Source organism: Ursus arctos, unplaced genomic scaffold, assembly GCF_023065955.2.
Source record: "Ursus arctos isolate Adak ecotype North America unplaced genomic scaffold, UrsArc2.0 scaffold_11, whole genome shotgun sequence".
In the NCBI taxonomy this organism is placed as follows: Eukaryota; Metazoa; Chordata; class Mammalia; order Carnivora; family Ursidae; genus Ursus; species Ursus arctos.
The window spans coordinates 60,426,710-60,443,926 of NW_026622775.1; the positions used below are offsets into that span (position 1 = coordinate 60,426,710).

General features: G+C 36.7%; 1 protein-coding gene across 2 annotated transcripts in view; it reads right to left on the minus strand.

The window, feature by feature from the left end:
- Nucleotides 1–992: 992 nt before the first annotated feature.
- The window catches only part of GLRA3 (glycine receptor alpha 3), a 177,516-nt gene continuing 161,291 nt past the window's right edge, over nucleotides 993–17,217 (minus strand). The window contains exons 9-10 of one of the 2 annotated variants that reach the window (XM_026518883.3): nucleotides 15,742–15,786; nucleotides 993–1,265 (exon numbers count right to left, since the gene is read on the minus strand). In XM_026518883.3, coding sequence (XP_026374668.1) covers nucleotides 993–1,265; nucleotides 15,742–15,786 — 318 coding nt within the window. The remainder of the gene's footprint in view (nucleotides 1,266–15,741; nucleotides 15,787–17,217) is intronic. The other variant, XM_026518884.1, reaches the window with a different exon arrangement.

The following is a 17,217-nucleotide window of genomic DNA, read 5'->3' on the forward strand; positions in this document are numbered from 1 at the left end:
TCCTTCTAAGCTAAAATATAAAATCTTACTGAACTTTGTTCAATTATATCAAAACATTAAACATAATTACATACAGACAATTAAGCAGCTATTAAAAATCTAAGAACACAAGGGTGCTGGCTTGCATTTTGCAGTGTTTGGCAATAATTCAAAACACACAGCTATACCACTTATTTAGAAACAATGTTGTTGTTTTCAGTATTTCCATCTTCATTCATAGAGATATAAAGTTAAGAAAAGTAGATTTTGCATATAATATGATCTCTTAAGCCATTGGTTTTAAATTTCCAAAGAGGGAAATTTGTGTTCTAAACAATTAAATTTAGTATGTAAATACTAAAATTTTTTTAATTTTAATTTTATAATTTGAATTTTTTAGTAGTACATAAGTTTTAATTTTATAATTTGAATTTTTTTTGCTATTACATAAGTTGATCCCATAGTATTTGTATGTACAATCTTCTATTACTGAGTTTTCTACTGAATTAATTGATTACTTTTCTGTTTTGTAGCTACAGTACAAGAAAATATTTTAAAGCCTCAAGGTACTGATTTTTAAAATCTTCCACATTTCCACTTTTTCCATTTATAAAGTTAATTGTGCAAATCTTACTTTTGTAAGATTTAATGTCATTGAACTGAAAACCAAGAATTTCCAAAGTAGTTTTCACACGTACTATTATGTGATATTATGTAACAATACAAACACATCGGCAATAATACTTCCACTTACATGATATACTGTGAAAGGACAGATACTCTTAAATTAATATGAAATAGAATCCTCATCATATATATTTTTGTATCTATTAAAAGACTCTTAATCTGCCTTGTGACTTTGCATAGCATATCTTAATAATACCTTCCCATATACCATTTTAGTATGATGGTCATCATTTGTACACCACACACACATGTATACACACACCTGTGGCAAAGAAACTTTCTTTTGAATTGATCGTTTGCACTTACATGCCCCCAGAGGCTTAATCTTATTGCTGATGAATATCCTCGTGCCTAAGAATTTTATAGATAACCCAATAGAAAATATTAAAAATCAAGAAAGCTAATGGGAAACAGGCTCGTGAGATGGTGTCAATCTTCTTAGCTCTGTCGATAAAAACCTTCCTCATTTCATCAGAGCTTTTCGGCATTACCTGGACAGGATGGTTTGGGCCCTTTGGGGTCACACCATCTTTTGCTTGCAGACATGGTCCCATTCCATAGGCTGTGAAGCTGAATCGACTTTCCCTTACCTCATCATCCTGTCATAAGGAAAACATAAGAAAACACTTTAGTCATGGAATAGAGCATGTATTTCAGAATCATAACTAAAGCTTGATCATGAATAAATGTTGCCATTATTGTAAAGAAGGATAACTGAAGCATATAAAGATTGAGTTGCTTTTTTTCCCCATTGAAGTTTTATTTATCCTGCTGCATCATATAAATGTGTCCATTAATAAATATGAAACTCTCAACTAATATTTTTTATTGGGAAAACTACACATTCTGGTATTGTCTACAAATTGTTAGAATATCTAAATAAATTGAGCAAGAAAAAGAACCTATTAGGATATTAAGTGTTATAAATTCATAACTAGGTTTTCTTTTTTACATTATGTGTTTAAATGGATAAATATACGATGTCAAAGGGGGAAATATCAAGATCATTGACTGGATTTTTCTTTTTCATAGAAGCAAACTTTGAAGTTTGAGTCCTATGATTTTTACATTACTTCATTGGAAAATAAAGTCTAGCTCAAGAACACTGCTTGGTTTTTGTTATCCACACTTAATGTTACTTCTCTACATTAACCCATTGGGAAGACTATAAGATAGTCACATGTTCTAATTTACATGCAATTATTTTTCAGGTACATTGATTGAGTTGAAATTATGAATGAAATTTGGTAGAAATTTATTTCATATTAAAGACAATTGTTTAACTTATTATGTTCTGAAACTTATTATTTAACTTACTATGTTACTTTTCTCTTGAATGTTGCAAATTAAAGAATTCTCTGGATACGTATATAGGTACATGAAAATCAAAATTTAAAAGAAAAATTAATGAGAATATGATAAATGAAATGTGTTTGTGATAGGAAAATATGGTATTTAGGAGTTTATAATGAAATTCTTTAATGAGTAATGTAACAGTAGATGATTGCCAATTAATTAGATTTTTTGCTACTAAAACCAAAAGTTTAGAAGATGACATTTTATAAGGTTGCTACAGCTCTCCCTTTATGAAAGTAATTTTTAATAGTAATATAGGAGACAAAAGTAATTGGCTCAAATTCTTGAAAAATTGTTTTGGGTCTGTGAAAGTAGAGGCTCAATGAACAGTATATTACAAAATATGAAAGTGAAAAATGGAAATTAAAATGGATTCTAAACATGAGAAGATGACCAAAGTTGATATAATAATGTATAAAATCGTTTTATGGGGAATTATGGAGTAAGGCAATTTTACGTGACAGAAGCAAAAAATTATTGGAAAACAACTTAACCATAAGATATATGAGCAATTGAATTTTGAGGAAACAAGTCTGAAATACAAGCACATGGTCCTAATTACACATAACTGCTATTGGAGTCTGATAAAAATTGGAAATGGATTTTCCAGTACTCTTTAATAAGGATGTTCATTTATACTGGCAATTTTTTAGCTTCCATGGAAATTTTAAAACTAAATTATTGTTTGCCTTGGATTTTCTATGTTTTGGGAAAAAAGTGGATATACCAGAAATAAAACTATTTGTATGTAAGCGCTAAACAAACATCTTTAATAGCTTAGGAAATCACGCTGGTGTTTGCATTCCAGAAAAAAGGTATAGTTTGGATAATTTATATAATTTTGCGTGCAAATCAGCTGAATGCTGAAGTATAAAACAACCTTCTAACCTATATCGACCCATGTGTTGAAAAAAATCCATCTCAAAATAGGACAAAAAGTAATTTCTCAATGAACATTTCCAATGAGGTGTTGACATATTAGTTGAACCAATTAAGAGATAAATTACAAAAACACTAGAATTTAAGGATTCTAGCTGCTGTGTTTTGTAAAGTAGGATTCATTTACTCCCCCCCCCACCCCGGTCTTTACTAAGAAACAACTGACATATATCACTGTAGAAGTTTAAGGCGTATAGCATGATGGTTTGATTTACGTATATGGTGAAATGATGTTCTCAGTAGGTTTAGTTAACACCCATCATCTCCTAGAGAGACAATAGAAGGAAAAGGAAAACATCTCTTCTTGTGATGAGAACTCTTAGGACCTACTCCCTTAACAACTTTTCTATAGATCATACAGCCGCATTAGCTCTGGTAGTCATGTTGTAAGTATGTTACAGTCCTAGTACTTATTTATCTTATAACAGGAAGTTTGTGTCTCTAACCTCCTACCCCCACTGACTACCTTTCTAACCATCTACTCTGAAGACCTTTTTATTTTCACATCTTAGAGACCCCCAGTTGCTCATCTCAAAAAATCTTTGGTAAGATTTAAGATACTCAGTGATCAGCTCCGTTATTTTCAACTGTACCTTTCCACAGAAGTGCGAGTAGAGGGTTAACATCAGGTCTGGGCTGATGAATGACTGCTGATTCTTTCCACAGCATTTCCTTGAAAACAATAGAGTGAAGCTAAATGGGGAATGTGGAGTTTGCTACATTTACTGCACGGGGGTTGCTGTGTGGGGCCTGAGGGCCTTTGTCCTACGTGACCAGAATGTATACAAGCTTGGTAGGAAATCAAGCCTGTGGCTTCTCTGTGTCAACGTGATAATATAGGCCTTGACGTTTGTCCGCGGCAGTGCACCTCCGTGCGCCCCTGGAGGAGGGCGAAAGCAGCTGTGCCCCCGCGCAAGGCCCTCCCTCCTGAGGAGCTCAAGATGCTGTGTTGGCTGCCTCGCATGCTCCTGTAGGACTGAGGAAACTTTATAATAGGTTATAAAGCCTGTGGTGTCTGGAGGTTTGATTGGCAGTTTTCACCTCTAATTTCAGTGGCGGTGACAGAAGTTGCCTGGGCTTTCAGATCGTTTCAGACTCTATATGGCCCAAAGTTCTGGGAGGAAGTTTGATGAGAATGTGATCCTGATCCAGCCTGGGTCTGAGGTTGCCCCAGCTCTGCAGAAAATAACCAGGGTAACTCTTACTATTGGCCTGGGGCTGACAACAGAAGTTGCCCTTGTTGAATTGGCAGATGGGTGATTAATGAAATAAAACTGAAGGAGACCAGGGTGAGGGAACTGAGGGGTAAGTGGCTCAAAATACAAGGAATTTCTTCTCTCCAACCACTTGACAGAAAGAGAAATTAGAGCAGGTAAGGCAAGCAGCTTCATGTGCTCAAGATGAACACGAAAGTCCACTTGGGACTCGGAAGGACGTTGCATGTAATCCTGATGGTACTTCTTGGCAACCCCAGGCAAGCAACACTGCAAACTCGTGAGTATCCTGTAGGCCTGTCCGATCGAAATCTACTGTGAGACACAGATGAAAACCACGTGTATAATTTTCAATTTAAATTTTACATCAGCTACATGTTAACAAGTTATACAAAAGAGGTGAAATTAATTTTAGTATTATGTTTTCTTTAACTTACTTAACATTTCCTCAGAGTAAAAATTGAGGAGAGAGTTTATAGTTTATGGTTTATATCCTTATATCCTTTGTTTCATACTAAGTCCTTGAAATCAGTATATATTTTTGATACACCTCAGATCTGACTCTACATTTCCAGGGCTCCATAGCCACATGGGGCTTAAATCTACCATTTTGGATAAAGCAATTCTAACATAAAGAAGCTGGGTGTCTTTACTGTGAAGTGGCAGCCAATATCTGGGAAATCAATCTGTGCTTTCTGGAATCTTGGGGTTAATTGCCGCAGGAATGAAAAAAACATGAAAAGCAATGTTGGCTGTGAATGCTCACTTCCAACTTGCTGCAGTTACTGGCAGGCATGGACTCAGTGACCCTTTTGGGTAAAGCCTGCGGTGCTATGAGGCCATGTGGAGAACCAGCTGCCTGGTTCTCTCACTGCTGTGAAATTGAACAGCGCTTGGAAAAGTAGCAAACCTGAGCTGGCCATACGATAAACAAAAATAAGCCTACCCAAACCACATTCTCTGATCTCAACTCCAACAGACACTATGATTAGGGGAGTCCCCCAGGCATGGGTTCCCCATGTGTTCTCCTTTTGGAAAGGCAGGAGGGTATGTACGATTCACGGGGACACTTGTTTTTCTAGCTCCATGCTGGGTTTCACTGATGGGAAAACTATCTGGGTTATTCAGAAGAAAGATCCTGGCCAGAGGTAAATCTATTAGCTCTCTTTAGGTGACTTTTTTAAAGACACAGAATGAAAATTGACAGGAGTCCTATGAAAGATTTCCTGGCACATTATTGCCAGCTGGGAGGAAGGAAATCTGTTGTAGTTCCGGCAGCTGCTTCCCTTAAGGAACCCTGTTAAATCTGAGGCTTTCATCTCAGAAGTTAAATCAATGATGCCGATGGGGAATGGAGACAAAAGGCACTGCTGTGGGCTGCGGAGGTTACTCCATCCATTAAGACAGTTGAAACGAAGAAGACTGGCTTTGAAGGCCAGGCTCTCCTTGCCCAGTCCCGAGGGGCATATCCAGTGGACGCTATCACCTTTGGCTAAATGGTAATTGGTAAGGACATGACTCGTGAATGAAGGATCTTGCCATTCCTGGCTTGAACTTAATCTTGGGCTGTTGTTTCTCATTGGATGGATGTCCTAAAACGGGAGGCCCTAAGAACTGCCTCAACCTTTCCCTGTGAGACCTATTAAACAGCACAAGATTTCAGGAAGGTAAATGAAACTCTTAGTTCTTATTAAGGAAATAGTGGAAGCAGCGGTGCTAGTCCTTCATTAATTTTCTCTAGAATAGCTCTATCTGGTTTATGATAAAGTGAAATGGGGCCTGCAGTTTGACTGCTGACCACTTGGAGTCACTAAAGAAGTCACCCAGCGGCCTCTACCACGATAAATGGTAAAAACCAGAGTTTCAGGACAAAGGAGGCTGGTATGCTATCTTTCTTTCTTTTTAATTTTTTTTAAATTCTTTTTTTATTTTTAAGTAATCTCTACACCCAACGTGTGGCTCAAACTTACAACCCCAAGACGAAAACTTGCATGCTGCCCCAACCGAGCCAGCCAGGTGCCCCAAGGCTGGTATGCTTTGACACATTTGACCAGGGCTTTCCTTTTAAGGTGGATATAAAGGAAAAAGTCTGACACTGTGTGTCTTCACGTGGGGTAGACCCAATTCGGGAAACCGGAATTCTCCAGCATATTATCACAAACTGGTTGGAAACAGTTTGGTCCAGGTCACTGTCAACAGGAGGTGAATTAATGATCAATCAGAGTTTCCCTCTCTGAGGAGAAAGTCAAGGCAGGGTTTGGAAACTAGTAACTAGGGAAAGGAGGCTAACTAATCCAGCTGAAATTCAGGGCCCAGCGCCATTATTCCAGTTTCTGGAAATAATCTGGGTAAACCACGAGACACAATTTACAACGATAAAGAATAAACTGTTACCTCTTCTGCCTCCCACCATGAGAATATCAGCTGTAGCACTCTTTGAAATTTGGCAGGTACATTTTGATTTCTGTGGTCCTCTTGTATAAAGTGACAAGAAGACAGACTGAATTGGAAAGGGGAACAGGGACGATTGGGGTGAGAGGTCTGAGGCAGGCAATAGCCCAAGTAACCTGAGGCCTTCACGTTCATCCATGCTATGGGTATCCGCTAGTAACACACACGTAGACTGGCATTTCTGGGAAAGGCTCAATGGTGGTGCCGTAAGATGGCTGCCAGAATTCGAGACTAGAAAACTCTCCATGCTGTGAGTAGGTTTAATCTATTTGAATGACAACTACTGACATTCTCCTGTGCTCTGCTAGAAACGGTCCCCAAACTGAAGGAAGCTGAAAGGCATCAGACTATATTTAGGTTTAAAATACCTTTCATGTTATGATAGGTAATGTCAGCAAGGTATTTCAGTCTAAGTGACCTAATAAAATGAAAATGATAATGTTTAGGAACAAGCTAAGGGGAATTACTTAGGCAAAGTAAATCATATGCATGAAAAGGTGGCCTATTTGACAATGGATTAGAGATGGGATCTCCAGGTGAGCTACTTGGAGCGAGTGGTTCCCCAATGGCAACTTTTTTATAGAAGGTCAGGACTCAAACCATACCTGCAGTCAAATAAAAAAGTGTAGTTGTAGAGGGGTGCCTGGGTGGCTCAGTCGTTAAGCGTCTGCCTTCGGCTCAGGGCGTGATCCCAGAGTCCTGGGACCTAGCCCCACATCAGGCTTCTCCACTGGGAGCCTGCTTCTTCTTCTCCCACTCCCCCTGCCTGTATTCCCTCTCTCACTGGCTGTCTCTCTCTCTGTGTCAAATAAATAAATAAAATCTAAAAAAAAAAAAAAAAAAGTGTAGTTGAAGAAAGCAAGGTAAGTCTATAAAATGGGTTGACTTGAGAACTGGTATGTGTGGCAGGATCAGAAGAATTGGTTCTTGCTCTCAGAGCCATGTCGGATATTCAAAGACTCCTGGCCCCAGCCAGTGGCGTTGCCTTATGGTCAGGCAAATAGGCCAGGTTAGGTGGGCAATTAAGAACATCCAGGGTGGCTGATGAAATTCCTTATAACAATTCCAGGGTAGAATTAAATTAGGTCAAGTAATCCCTGCCTAGTTCCTGGCTCAGAAGAGGACTAGAATGCCAAGGCAGATGTCTTGGGTTGGCCACAGATGTGGACATGGTGGTGTGCAGGCCATGTAGCAATGGACAAAACCCCAACACATTCCTCTGTTGTGCAACAGAGCCACTGATGTAGCGAGAGCTTGACCTGAATATTAATGAAAGAAAATATTGCTTGAAAATCGCCTTTGAGCGAAATCTCCTGAGGATAAGTGCTAACACATAGCTGGCCGTTGGAATACTAAGGCCTTTGATTAAGGCTCCTGGAGGATTCAGTAGATTTTGGCAGAATTAAACAGCGAGTCCATCTTGGGCTTTGTTTATACTGTTAACAAGCCACAGCTGAAAATACTATTGATGGCTTGGAACACAGTGTTTTTGTATCAGTTTGGGCTCCTGGAACAGATCTCATTGGACAAAGGAATACATTTAAACATGACCAGTGTATAAAATGGCCCAAGAAAACAACATAGCAAAGGCATTTAAATGGAAGTTAGAATGAGCTAATAATTAAAATACTAAATACTAAAGAGGGTGACAAGGGCGTAAAGAGCTGGCTAGTTCACTGGACGAGTGTGTAGATCACATGGGTATGAGTGATAGTAATGAGGAATGTCTTTAATGAGTTTCTTGTGCCTGGTGGTTAAAGTGTGAGGGATCGGGAGCAAAGCTGGGACACAATTCTGCCCTTCCCACCTCACAGGTACTTCTTTTGTGTTATAATGATTCTGATGTAATATACCAGGTATATTACATACCTGATACAATTGTTCTGGGCCCATGATTGCATTTTCTAGCTAAAGGGATCATTGCTGCTTATGCTACTTTATCTATTTCTGTAAACTAGGAAGACATCCATGCTCTCTGTGGGTGAGGGGACAAAACTTGTGTGTTTGAGTCCCGTGGAGCCTCCCAGTTAGGGGAAGGTACTTTCTTTGCTTTTCTTCTGCCTTTTGTCCTTCTGTAAAATTAAGTCAATGACATACGAGATTAAAGCTTATTTCTGCCTTGGAAGCATGATTGCTTCCTCAAACCTGTAATCAGGGCTATGGTACTGTAATGAACAAAGCTGCTTGACATTTGGATGTTGGTTTTAATAGAAAAATGACACATTGGAACAATTTAAACTTAATCATCTTTATGTAGTGTTGGTGCTTCATAAAATTTGGCAACAATTTGTAAGATTACCATCATTCTATGTGCATGCAATCATGACAGTCTAGGGGAAGGCAGAGTTTCTCATACAAGTCTAACACCTGCTTGGAATCACTAGGGGTTGCTGAGATCCAGTTTTCTGGATGGGCAATTGTGGGGGCTCAAACTCATTAGCCTTTTGGTTGTCCCAAGTAATCTGCATTTCCACCAATCTTTCTAGGTGATCAGAATGCACAGTCAAGTTGTGGAAACAAGCTTTTCCAAGAGGCACAGTGTATCTATCCCAGCAGGCTTAAATTTTTAGTGAGGCAACATTCTTCCCATTCCTCTAATTTACATTTTTTTAAATATTTTATTTATTTATTAGACAGAGATAGAAACAGCCAGCGAGAGAGGGAACACAAGCAGGGGGAGTGGGAGAGGAAGAAGCAGGCTCACAGCGGAGGAGCCTGATGTGGGGCTCGATCCCATAACGCCGGGATCATGCCCTGAGCCGAAGGCAGATGCTCAACCACTGTGCCACCCAGGCACCCCTCTAATTTACATTTTAAGTGACAGTTTATGAAAACATACTCTGGGATGACTTTTGTGTTAGTATTTAACTATTATTTTATTATTCAATAATTTCTGTTTTTAAGTAAGGCTGTTTCTAGGTAGGACTGTACATAAGACTATCTATATGATCTGTATCTTTATCCATTTTTAAATCTACGGGGCCTACGGGTATCCTGGGCAATAGATTTAGGATAATTAGGTGTTACAGTGTGATTTAGTGCCTTGTTATTTTCAAAAGCATCTGGAAGATGATTTCACGAACATATCATCTTTCCAATTAATTGTGGAGTTGGAAAAATAGAAACTTTTAATTTCAGTAAAAACATTTCCCTCGTGAAAATGTCGTGCTCAAATACTTATTCCCTGGTAACAGCAATAACACCAAGATGTTGAGGAGCACTTTGGTTCTAAAAACATGAAAATAGCTTGGGTATTTGCAATTATAACACATATGTGCTAGGGGAAGTAATTTTCAATTATTTCCTATGTCGCAAAAACATTAGATGGTCCAAATTTAAAATCTGACTCAAGATTGACATTCAAAATGCAAATGTAGAACTAAGCATTCATCATCTCTTGCCAGGAGTCTGGATCATCCTCAGTATCTAACTCTCAGATTCTTGGTTTCTTATCCCAGGGAAAGATGATAGCACTAGCTAGCAGGTTTTTTTAGGGTGAAGGAAAGAATATAAAACACTTGATAAAGTACTCAAATTATTGCTATTGTATTTTTAATACTTTGTTTGTCCTAATTGTGTTATTATGGAAATTGCATAATACACAACCTGAAAGGAAAATCCTAATAACAACTTGAATCATTGTCCTCTTAGGTATTTTAAATACCAAACTAGCAACAAAGTACTATGTAAAATAGGCCAGCCCAGTTGCTTACTCTGCGGATGGCCTTGCCCTTGTGTACTGTTGCACTAAAAAATTCAACCAAGGGCATAAAATGGAAAAGATCACGTTGCTGCTGTAGCCTTCACTGTCGTATTGTTAGAATAGATGGGTTTTGCTATCTGGCTGCGAGGATTCTTTGCAAATCTAGTTTCTGCAGTCAAGGAGTCGTTAGTGTTTTGAACACGTTCTAAGAAACAGCACAAGTATTTTGGGTGTGCCCATGAGATAAGGCACGTGGAGACATCTCCCTTCTTCAGAAACAGGATCTCAGCTCTGTTGGGCCAGATTCCAGTCTGACCCAACAGTCCAGGCGGCCAGAGAATGAGCGAGAGACCAAGGACCCTTGGAGCACAAAAAAGTCATGTGATTTTGTTGTGGTGGTGGTGTTGTTAAATGACTGGCCTATAGCAGTTTTTTCCCCCCAAAGGCTGCACTCAAAATAACAATTTTAAGCATGGATGAAGCATTTCTAATAGTTCACTATGAGTATTAGATTACTATATTAGAAGGTATATCAGACTGTTTTAGGACTACACTAATTTCTTTGTCTTGTAAAACTCAGTCATAAAATTACCCTGTGTTTAGGGATGTTTAGATGTGCAGTGATAGTCTTTATTCCAATTAGTACTCAAATATTTCTTGGGGATAATTCAGTTTTCTGCAGTCATCTTCAGCTTGAGTTTCTAATAGACTGAAGGCCAAACAAGCAAACGTATTAGACAGACATCTAAAACTTTTGATTCCAATGCTATGTGTTAGCCAATATTTAATATTCATAAAATTAAGCACTTTCAAACTCAAAATATAGGCAATAATAAAGATTAAATAGAAGGAACTAAGAATGAGCAAAAAAAATGACTAATTAAAAAGGCAAAATGGAAGAAACAGCTTAATTTATTCACAAGTAAAACCTCCTAACATGCTTTAAGCAATTTAGAAGAGTAGGCAATGAAAAGTGTAAAAACCCATTTAGTTAGTATATAATTCTTTCTATGGGAGGACCTGTTTTCACTAAGTTTGAAAGTGAGAAAAATGTTTCAGTACTTACACATCAAAACCACCTTGTGAAACATTCTATATGCTTTTTCATTTTATTAGAGAATTAGACCAAAGACTGACTCACACTAACATGCATATTATAACTAAAAATATTAAAAATAGAAAATCCAAGGGTAGACTTAGTCATTCAATTGAATTGCTTCATCTCCATCACAAAAAGATATATATTAACATTCATGTGAGATAAGAATTAATTTCCTGTCCTCTTCTTAGTCCTCAAAAAGGACCAAAAAAAAAAAAAATCTTATTTTTGGGTGTGGAAATGGTGACGACATGAAGCTTACCAGTGAGTGGTAATAAAACGTGGAGCCTCTAAGGCAGCATGAGTGATGATTTATTGTGTGAACTGCTGTGAGATACAACAGCCTTAAATACATTATTTTCATCCTAATGTTTCTCCCCTGGTAGATGCCTTCCGGTATTCTATGTACAATCAAGATGTTCAGTAATTATGCCAGAGGTCTTTCTGTTAAAATAATTTTCTGTAACTTCTAGTTGCCAAATAGGAAAGTGACAAAGGAAGGAAAAGTGAATTGCTATTGATTTCCACTTACATGATTTCAAAGTGTGTGGATTTTGGAAAAAGAAAGTACTAATAAACATAACAGTGGGTTATTTTTGGTCGGGAAAAATCGCCGTCACTTAGAAAATTCTGAGGTAAGATGAAATATGTGAATAAATTAAAAATTCTTTTTCCAAAATAAATGTCAACTTAAAATAAAACATTCAGTTTAATACATCTACATACATTTCTATATTAGAAATTTGGAAAGCTTGAAAGAATACAATTATAGATGAGGTTAAAGATAATTTATAGCTGCAGGTCAATTGTCCATATAAAATTCTTTGAAATCTATTCCCAGGAGGATTTTGCATTTATTCTTTTTCTTTCTTTCTTTCTTTCTTTCTTTCTTTCTTTCTTTCTTTCTTTCTTTCTTTCTTCTTTTAGATTTTATTTATTTATTTGACAGAGAGAGAGAGTGAGTACAGGTAGGGGGAGCAGCAGGCAGATGGAGAAGGAGAGGCAGACTCCCCACTGAGCAGGGAGCCCGATGTAGGACTCATCTCAGGACCCTGGGATCATGACCTGAGCCAAAGGCAGACACTTAACCCACTGAGCCACCCAGGTGCCCTTGCATTTACTCTTGATGACATGTGAATTAGCTCTGAATTAGCCGAGTTTATGTTTGGTGTATTGAATTTAGATTCCGAAATGGTTTGAAAATTGTTAAACGGTAAAATGTAAGCTTAAAAAAGATGAATGATTAACATAAAATAATATAAAAATGGAATACATACATTTGAGGAGATTGATGAGAAATCAATAAAATAATTTTTTAAAAATACCCATATATCTATTCCTAGCACCATATGTTAGATTCGTTCAGTGCCAACTCAAGAATTATGGAGTGACATAAAATAATACATTATAAATAGACAACATGTGTAAAAGGCACTATATGTATTTTACTTAACTTTGAGATGTGATTCACTGTAATGCATGTGAAATTAGATTAAGTAGAGATTGCATTAGTTTGTTGAATGTTATTTTCCTAAACAAATATTTCAGAGGGAATATAGCTCTAAGAATTAGCTGTGTCTAACACAAATTCTAAATATTTGTTTGCAGGAAATCATTAAATTTTTACAATTTTTGTTTTACCTGAGAGGATGAAATTTTGAACCCCTGTATATCAGAGTCCCTCAAATATACTTTACTTTGATATTATTGAAACTACTTTTCCTCAGGCATGCAGGAAATTTGTAGGCAATGTTTTCCTACTGAAAGAATATCTTGTACTCCAGAATATAGCATAAACTGACCTAGAATGGTAACTTTATCAAATAATTTAGCATATATGCGTGCCACATTGCCTTCACCTGTTTGTGGAACCTCCTCCCTTCAAAATAGGATACATATATGTTTGTGTTTGTCCTAAGACTATAGAGCTAAAAAACTGTAGAGGGCAGAAAAAAACAATCATTTGTTATTCTTAGAAGTTACCCTGAGTCATTTTTGAAGTAAGACAGCATGTAAACACGTAAGTCAATAAAATAATGACAAGTTTTGTATAGATAGTCAAAATGCAGTCAATGATATCTGAACCTTAAAAAGATATCCATCGCGCCTCGCAGAATCTAAACTTGGTCGTTGTTTCTCAAATCTAGAACTAATGGTCCATCTTTATTTCATCTGAGTACATAAATAATAACGACTATACAATAAGGAGCAGGAAGATAGAGGCGCTAGAATACCGTGTGAATGTTTTCTCTTCTCAAACCGTGGCATCACTATGCCGCGATGTGGAAGAAGCTACGGGAAATGCAACCCCCGTATCAGCCATTTCTCTCAACAAATAACATATATTCAGAAACATTCTGGCCCGTCTTTATAACCCTGCAGGACGCAAGTAATGATATCACACGTGGAAAGAGCAACTTCTGACGGAAAAACTTTCATACCATGCATACACCCACACAGATACAGCACTGGGGATAAGCGTCTATGACATGGTGCGGTGGGTAATCAGCACACAGCAGGCTATGACAGTGTGGGGTGGGGAAATTTGGGTACAAGAGCAAACTTGTATTCTTTCACAATAGACCAAAGATTCACCCACTTGTACCTTAATAAAGAAAAGGTCAGATAGAAGAGATCCCGTACGGCGCTAAGTCAATGCTGAACCAAGTTAAAACTTTCCTAGGAATCATGTTTACATCAATGTAAGGTCCCCTGTTGTGCCAAACTTTTTCTACTGAGGCTGTTTTATTGACTTTGCCTATTCTGCCAACTTAGAGTGCTTGAAAAACTAGGTAAACCCCTCCTCATGGAGATAAAGGGCTTCGGGTCAACATTTAGACTCATTTAGATTATGTCGATTTAAAGATTTCTAAGCAAAATACATAATTTTTAAAAAAATGATGAATTCAATCAGCCCAGAGGGTTGTTAGGGTGAGAAAAATGGTTTCAAAAAGTCAAAATGATCAACCCCAAATCTGCATAATGATTGGGATATTACAAGATAAACGGAATGCAGAAACTTCTAATGAATGTATTTGCATTACCATATTGTTTCTTTTTTAAAGTATTTATTGATTGTTGCTGAGATAAACCTAAGTTTTCATCAGACTTCTTTGTGCATTGTTTTATAAAGAAATACTTGATTAAATACATAGTTTTTATACTAAAGCTCCTGAAGGCATTAACTGCTTAGTTACTAGAAATTTAAATATGTTCTCTCCCAAAGAAATTATTTGTGTTATGCAAATACAAAGCAATTAAAATTTTTTTAAATTTAAAGTTAAGATAATTAGGTAAAAGTAATTGGATCAAGTGAATTTTTAGCCCCAGGGATGAAAAAATAAGGAAAAGTGGGTAGCTATGTTGGGAAAAAATATGCAATTTTAGTAGAAAAATTTGTTGAATCATTACATATTTTAATATAAGAAAACTTAGTAAGAGCTTTAAAATAATATTGTCTCTAGATACCTGCTAGGAAATTGAGAATCCTTCAATTAGATGAATGTAATGTGTTTGGTCTGGTCTGTTCATCTAACATTACATCTATTCTTAACCAAGATGTGCAGCAGAATCATCTGGGAAGGTACTTTTAAATTCATTTTATTCCAGAAATTAGTTTAATAGACTGGACGGTATGAAATTCTTGGTGTGGGTATGTTTAAATGCAATCATTGAATACTGTGTTATGGTGGCCAAGTCCAATGCTCTACCTTTCTAACTATTTAGCTATTATACTTGGACATGTGACCTTGTGATCTCTTTTTAATCAAACGTTTCAAAGGATGCTGCTATCAAAAACCAAAATTGTTCATTTATTATAAAGAATCTCAACTTAACATTAAGAAAAGATTGTAAAGATACATAGGTTGGACAAAATATTTTATTTTTGTCTTATTTTTAGGTTTCTGTTTTCTGACAAGAAAGGCTGCATTTAGAACTTCTTTGTACAAATAAATTTTCTATTAATTTTTGGAACTAATTGTTTCAAAACAAATGACTATGTTTTTCATGGAGACTGTTATAAGATTATATGTATTATTTTTGTTTAATATATATTTAAGGATCATTTTCACCAAATAACTCAGTTGATTAGATGAAGGATAATATTTAAATATCTTTTTACTGAGTGAGGGAAGACAAATGGAGTTTGAAAAAGAGAATATCCTTAGCTGAAGGGGGATGGTGGTTATTTGGCTTTAAATATGCAAGGGGCTATGTTTCCCCACCAAACACTGCCTGGGTGCAGAATATGCTGTCTGCTTTTTTCACTGATAACCACATTCCTCTACTTAGAGTTAAGAAAGTGAATTTACCGTGTCTGAGAAACGGTAAAACTTCTCCAATGCAAAAGCTTCTGTCTGTGGGAAGGTAAAGTGGACCAAGAGGGATTGAGAAACCAGAGAATCAAGTCATATATGAGTAAATATAATTGCACAATTGGTTTTAATTGCATATATCATTTTCACATACATATGTATCAATTAATCGATTTTCACATATGCAAGGTATCCAACCCCCAGAGTATGAAATGAACTAAAAACAAAACAAAACAAAAATCCGATTTTTTTTCCTGCACTAAATCTCAATTACGATACTTGCTCCCTGAATATTTCAATTGGTCATTAGACAATAATAAGATATTACTCTTTTTGCATTTCTATATTTTCCTAGAGAGCCACTCACTATAAAAGATAATCTTGTCGTCTTTCTGTGAGCTAACGAATAACAGGCTTCACTATATATCCTGATATTCTTACCGGTAGTGAAACTCAAGAGCTGCTTTGGTAGGATAATTTTTTTTTTTTTTAAAGGAGAACCAAAGTTGAGCATCTACACTTAACAGTCTCTTATGTTACCCTTTGGACACTGTGGCTGTTGCATGTGTGGTGCATGTGGAAAGCATCTGAGCTCTCAGCCCCCACTTGGACATCACATACCTAATACCTCCCAGCACCTGGTTGACATATTCCAAATTGTATAGGAAGGAGGAAAAAGGTAGAGAAATGGAAAACAAAAGTGAAAAAGCAAACCAAAATGAGAAGGGGAAATAAGTATTACTTTACTTCGGATTAGTGACATTAGAAGGAAAAATTGTCTTTATCGGTCACTTAAAGGGAAAGGAAAACTGGAGCTTTATTTACCCTTGTGATACAGAATTTTTTGTCCTGTGGTAGTGTTTCAGGCAGTGCCAAGTGTCATGAGAGAAAGGGGAGCAAGTAGGCAGTAGGGAGGGAGAAAGAAGGGGAGGAAAGAGTGAGAAAACGGAGAAAAGTATAAGGAAACCAGTAGATGGGGGTATGGTGGGGAGGAAAAGATCGAGAGAAGTTACTCTCCCTATTAAAATATGTTTCAATATACAAATTATGTGCTTTTGTTTTCAGAACAACTTGATCAAATAAGAGCTCAGGCTGTTTTTGTCTCATGTGTTACTCAGAGTATCACAGTCCTAGATGTTCCTTCCATGCTACTGTGAATTGGGTATTTATTATGATTTGGGGGAGTCAAGTAGACATAACTGAATTCGTTATTACTTTAGAATATGTTTAATGATCAGTACTGAGAGATTATGGCCTTAGGGCTTTAAAAAATTTTATGATTATGTAAATTGTAGCAAATAATTCAAAAACCACAAGGAAACCTCAAAAAAAAAAATAAATTCTTTCAAAATCCTTAAAAATGCATCCTATATGAACCAGACTATTATTTCTAAGATTCGAGTATGTTTTGACTTAAATATTCCAATACATTGGATTCTGGCCACAATTTCTCCTGTTGCATAAACTTTGACA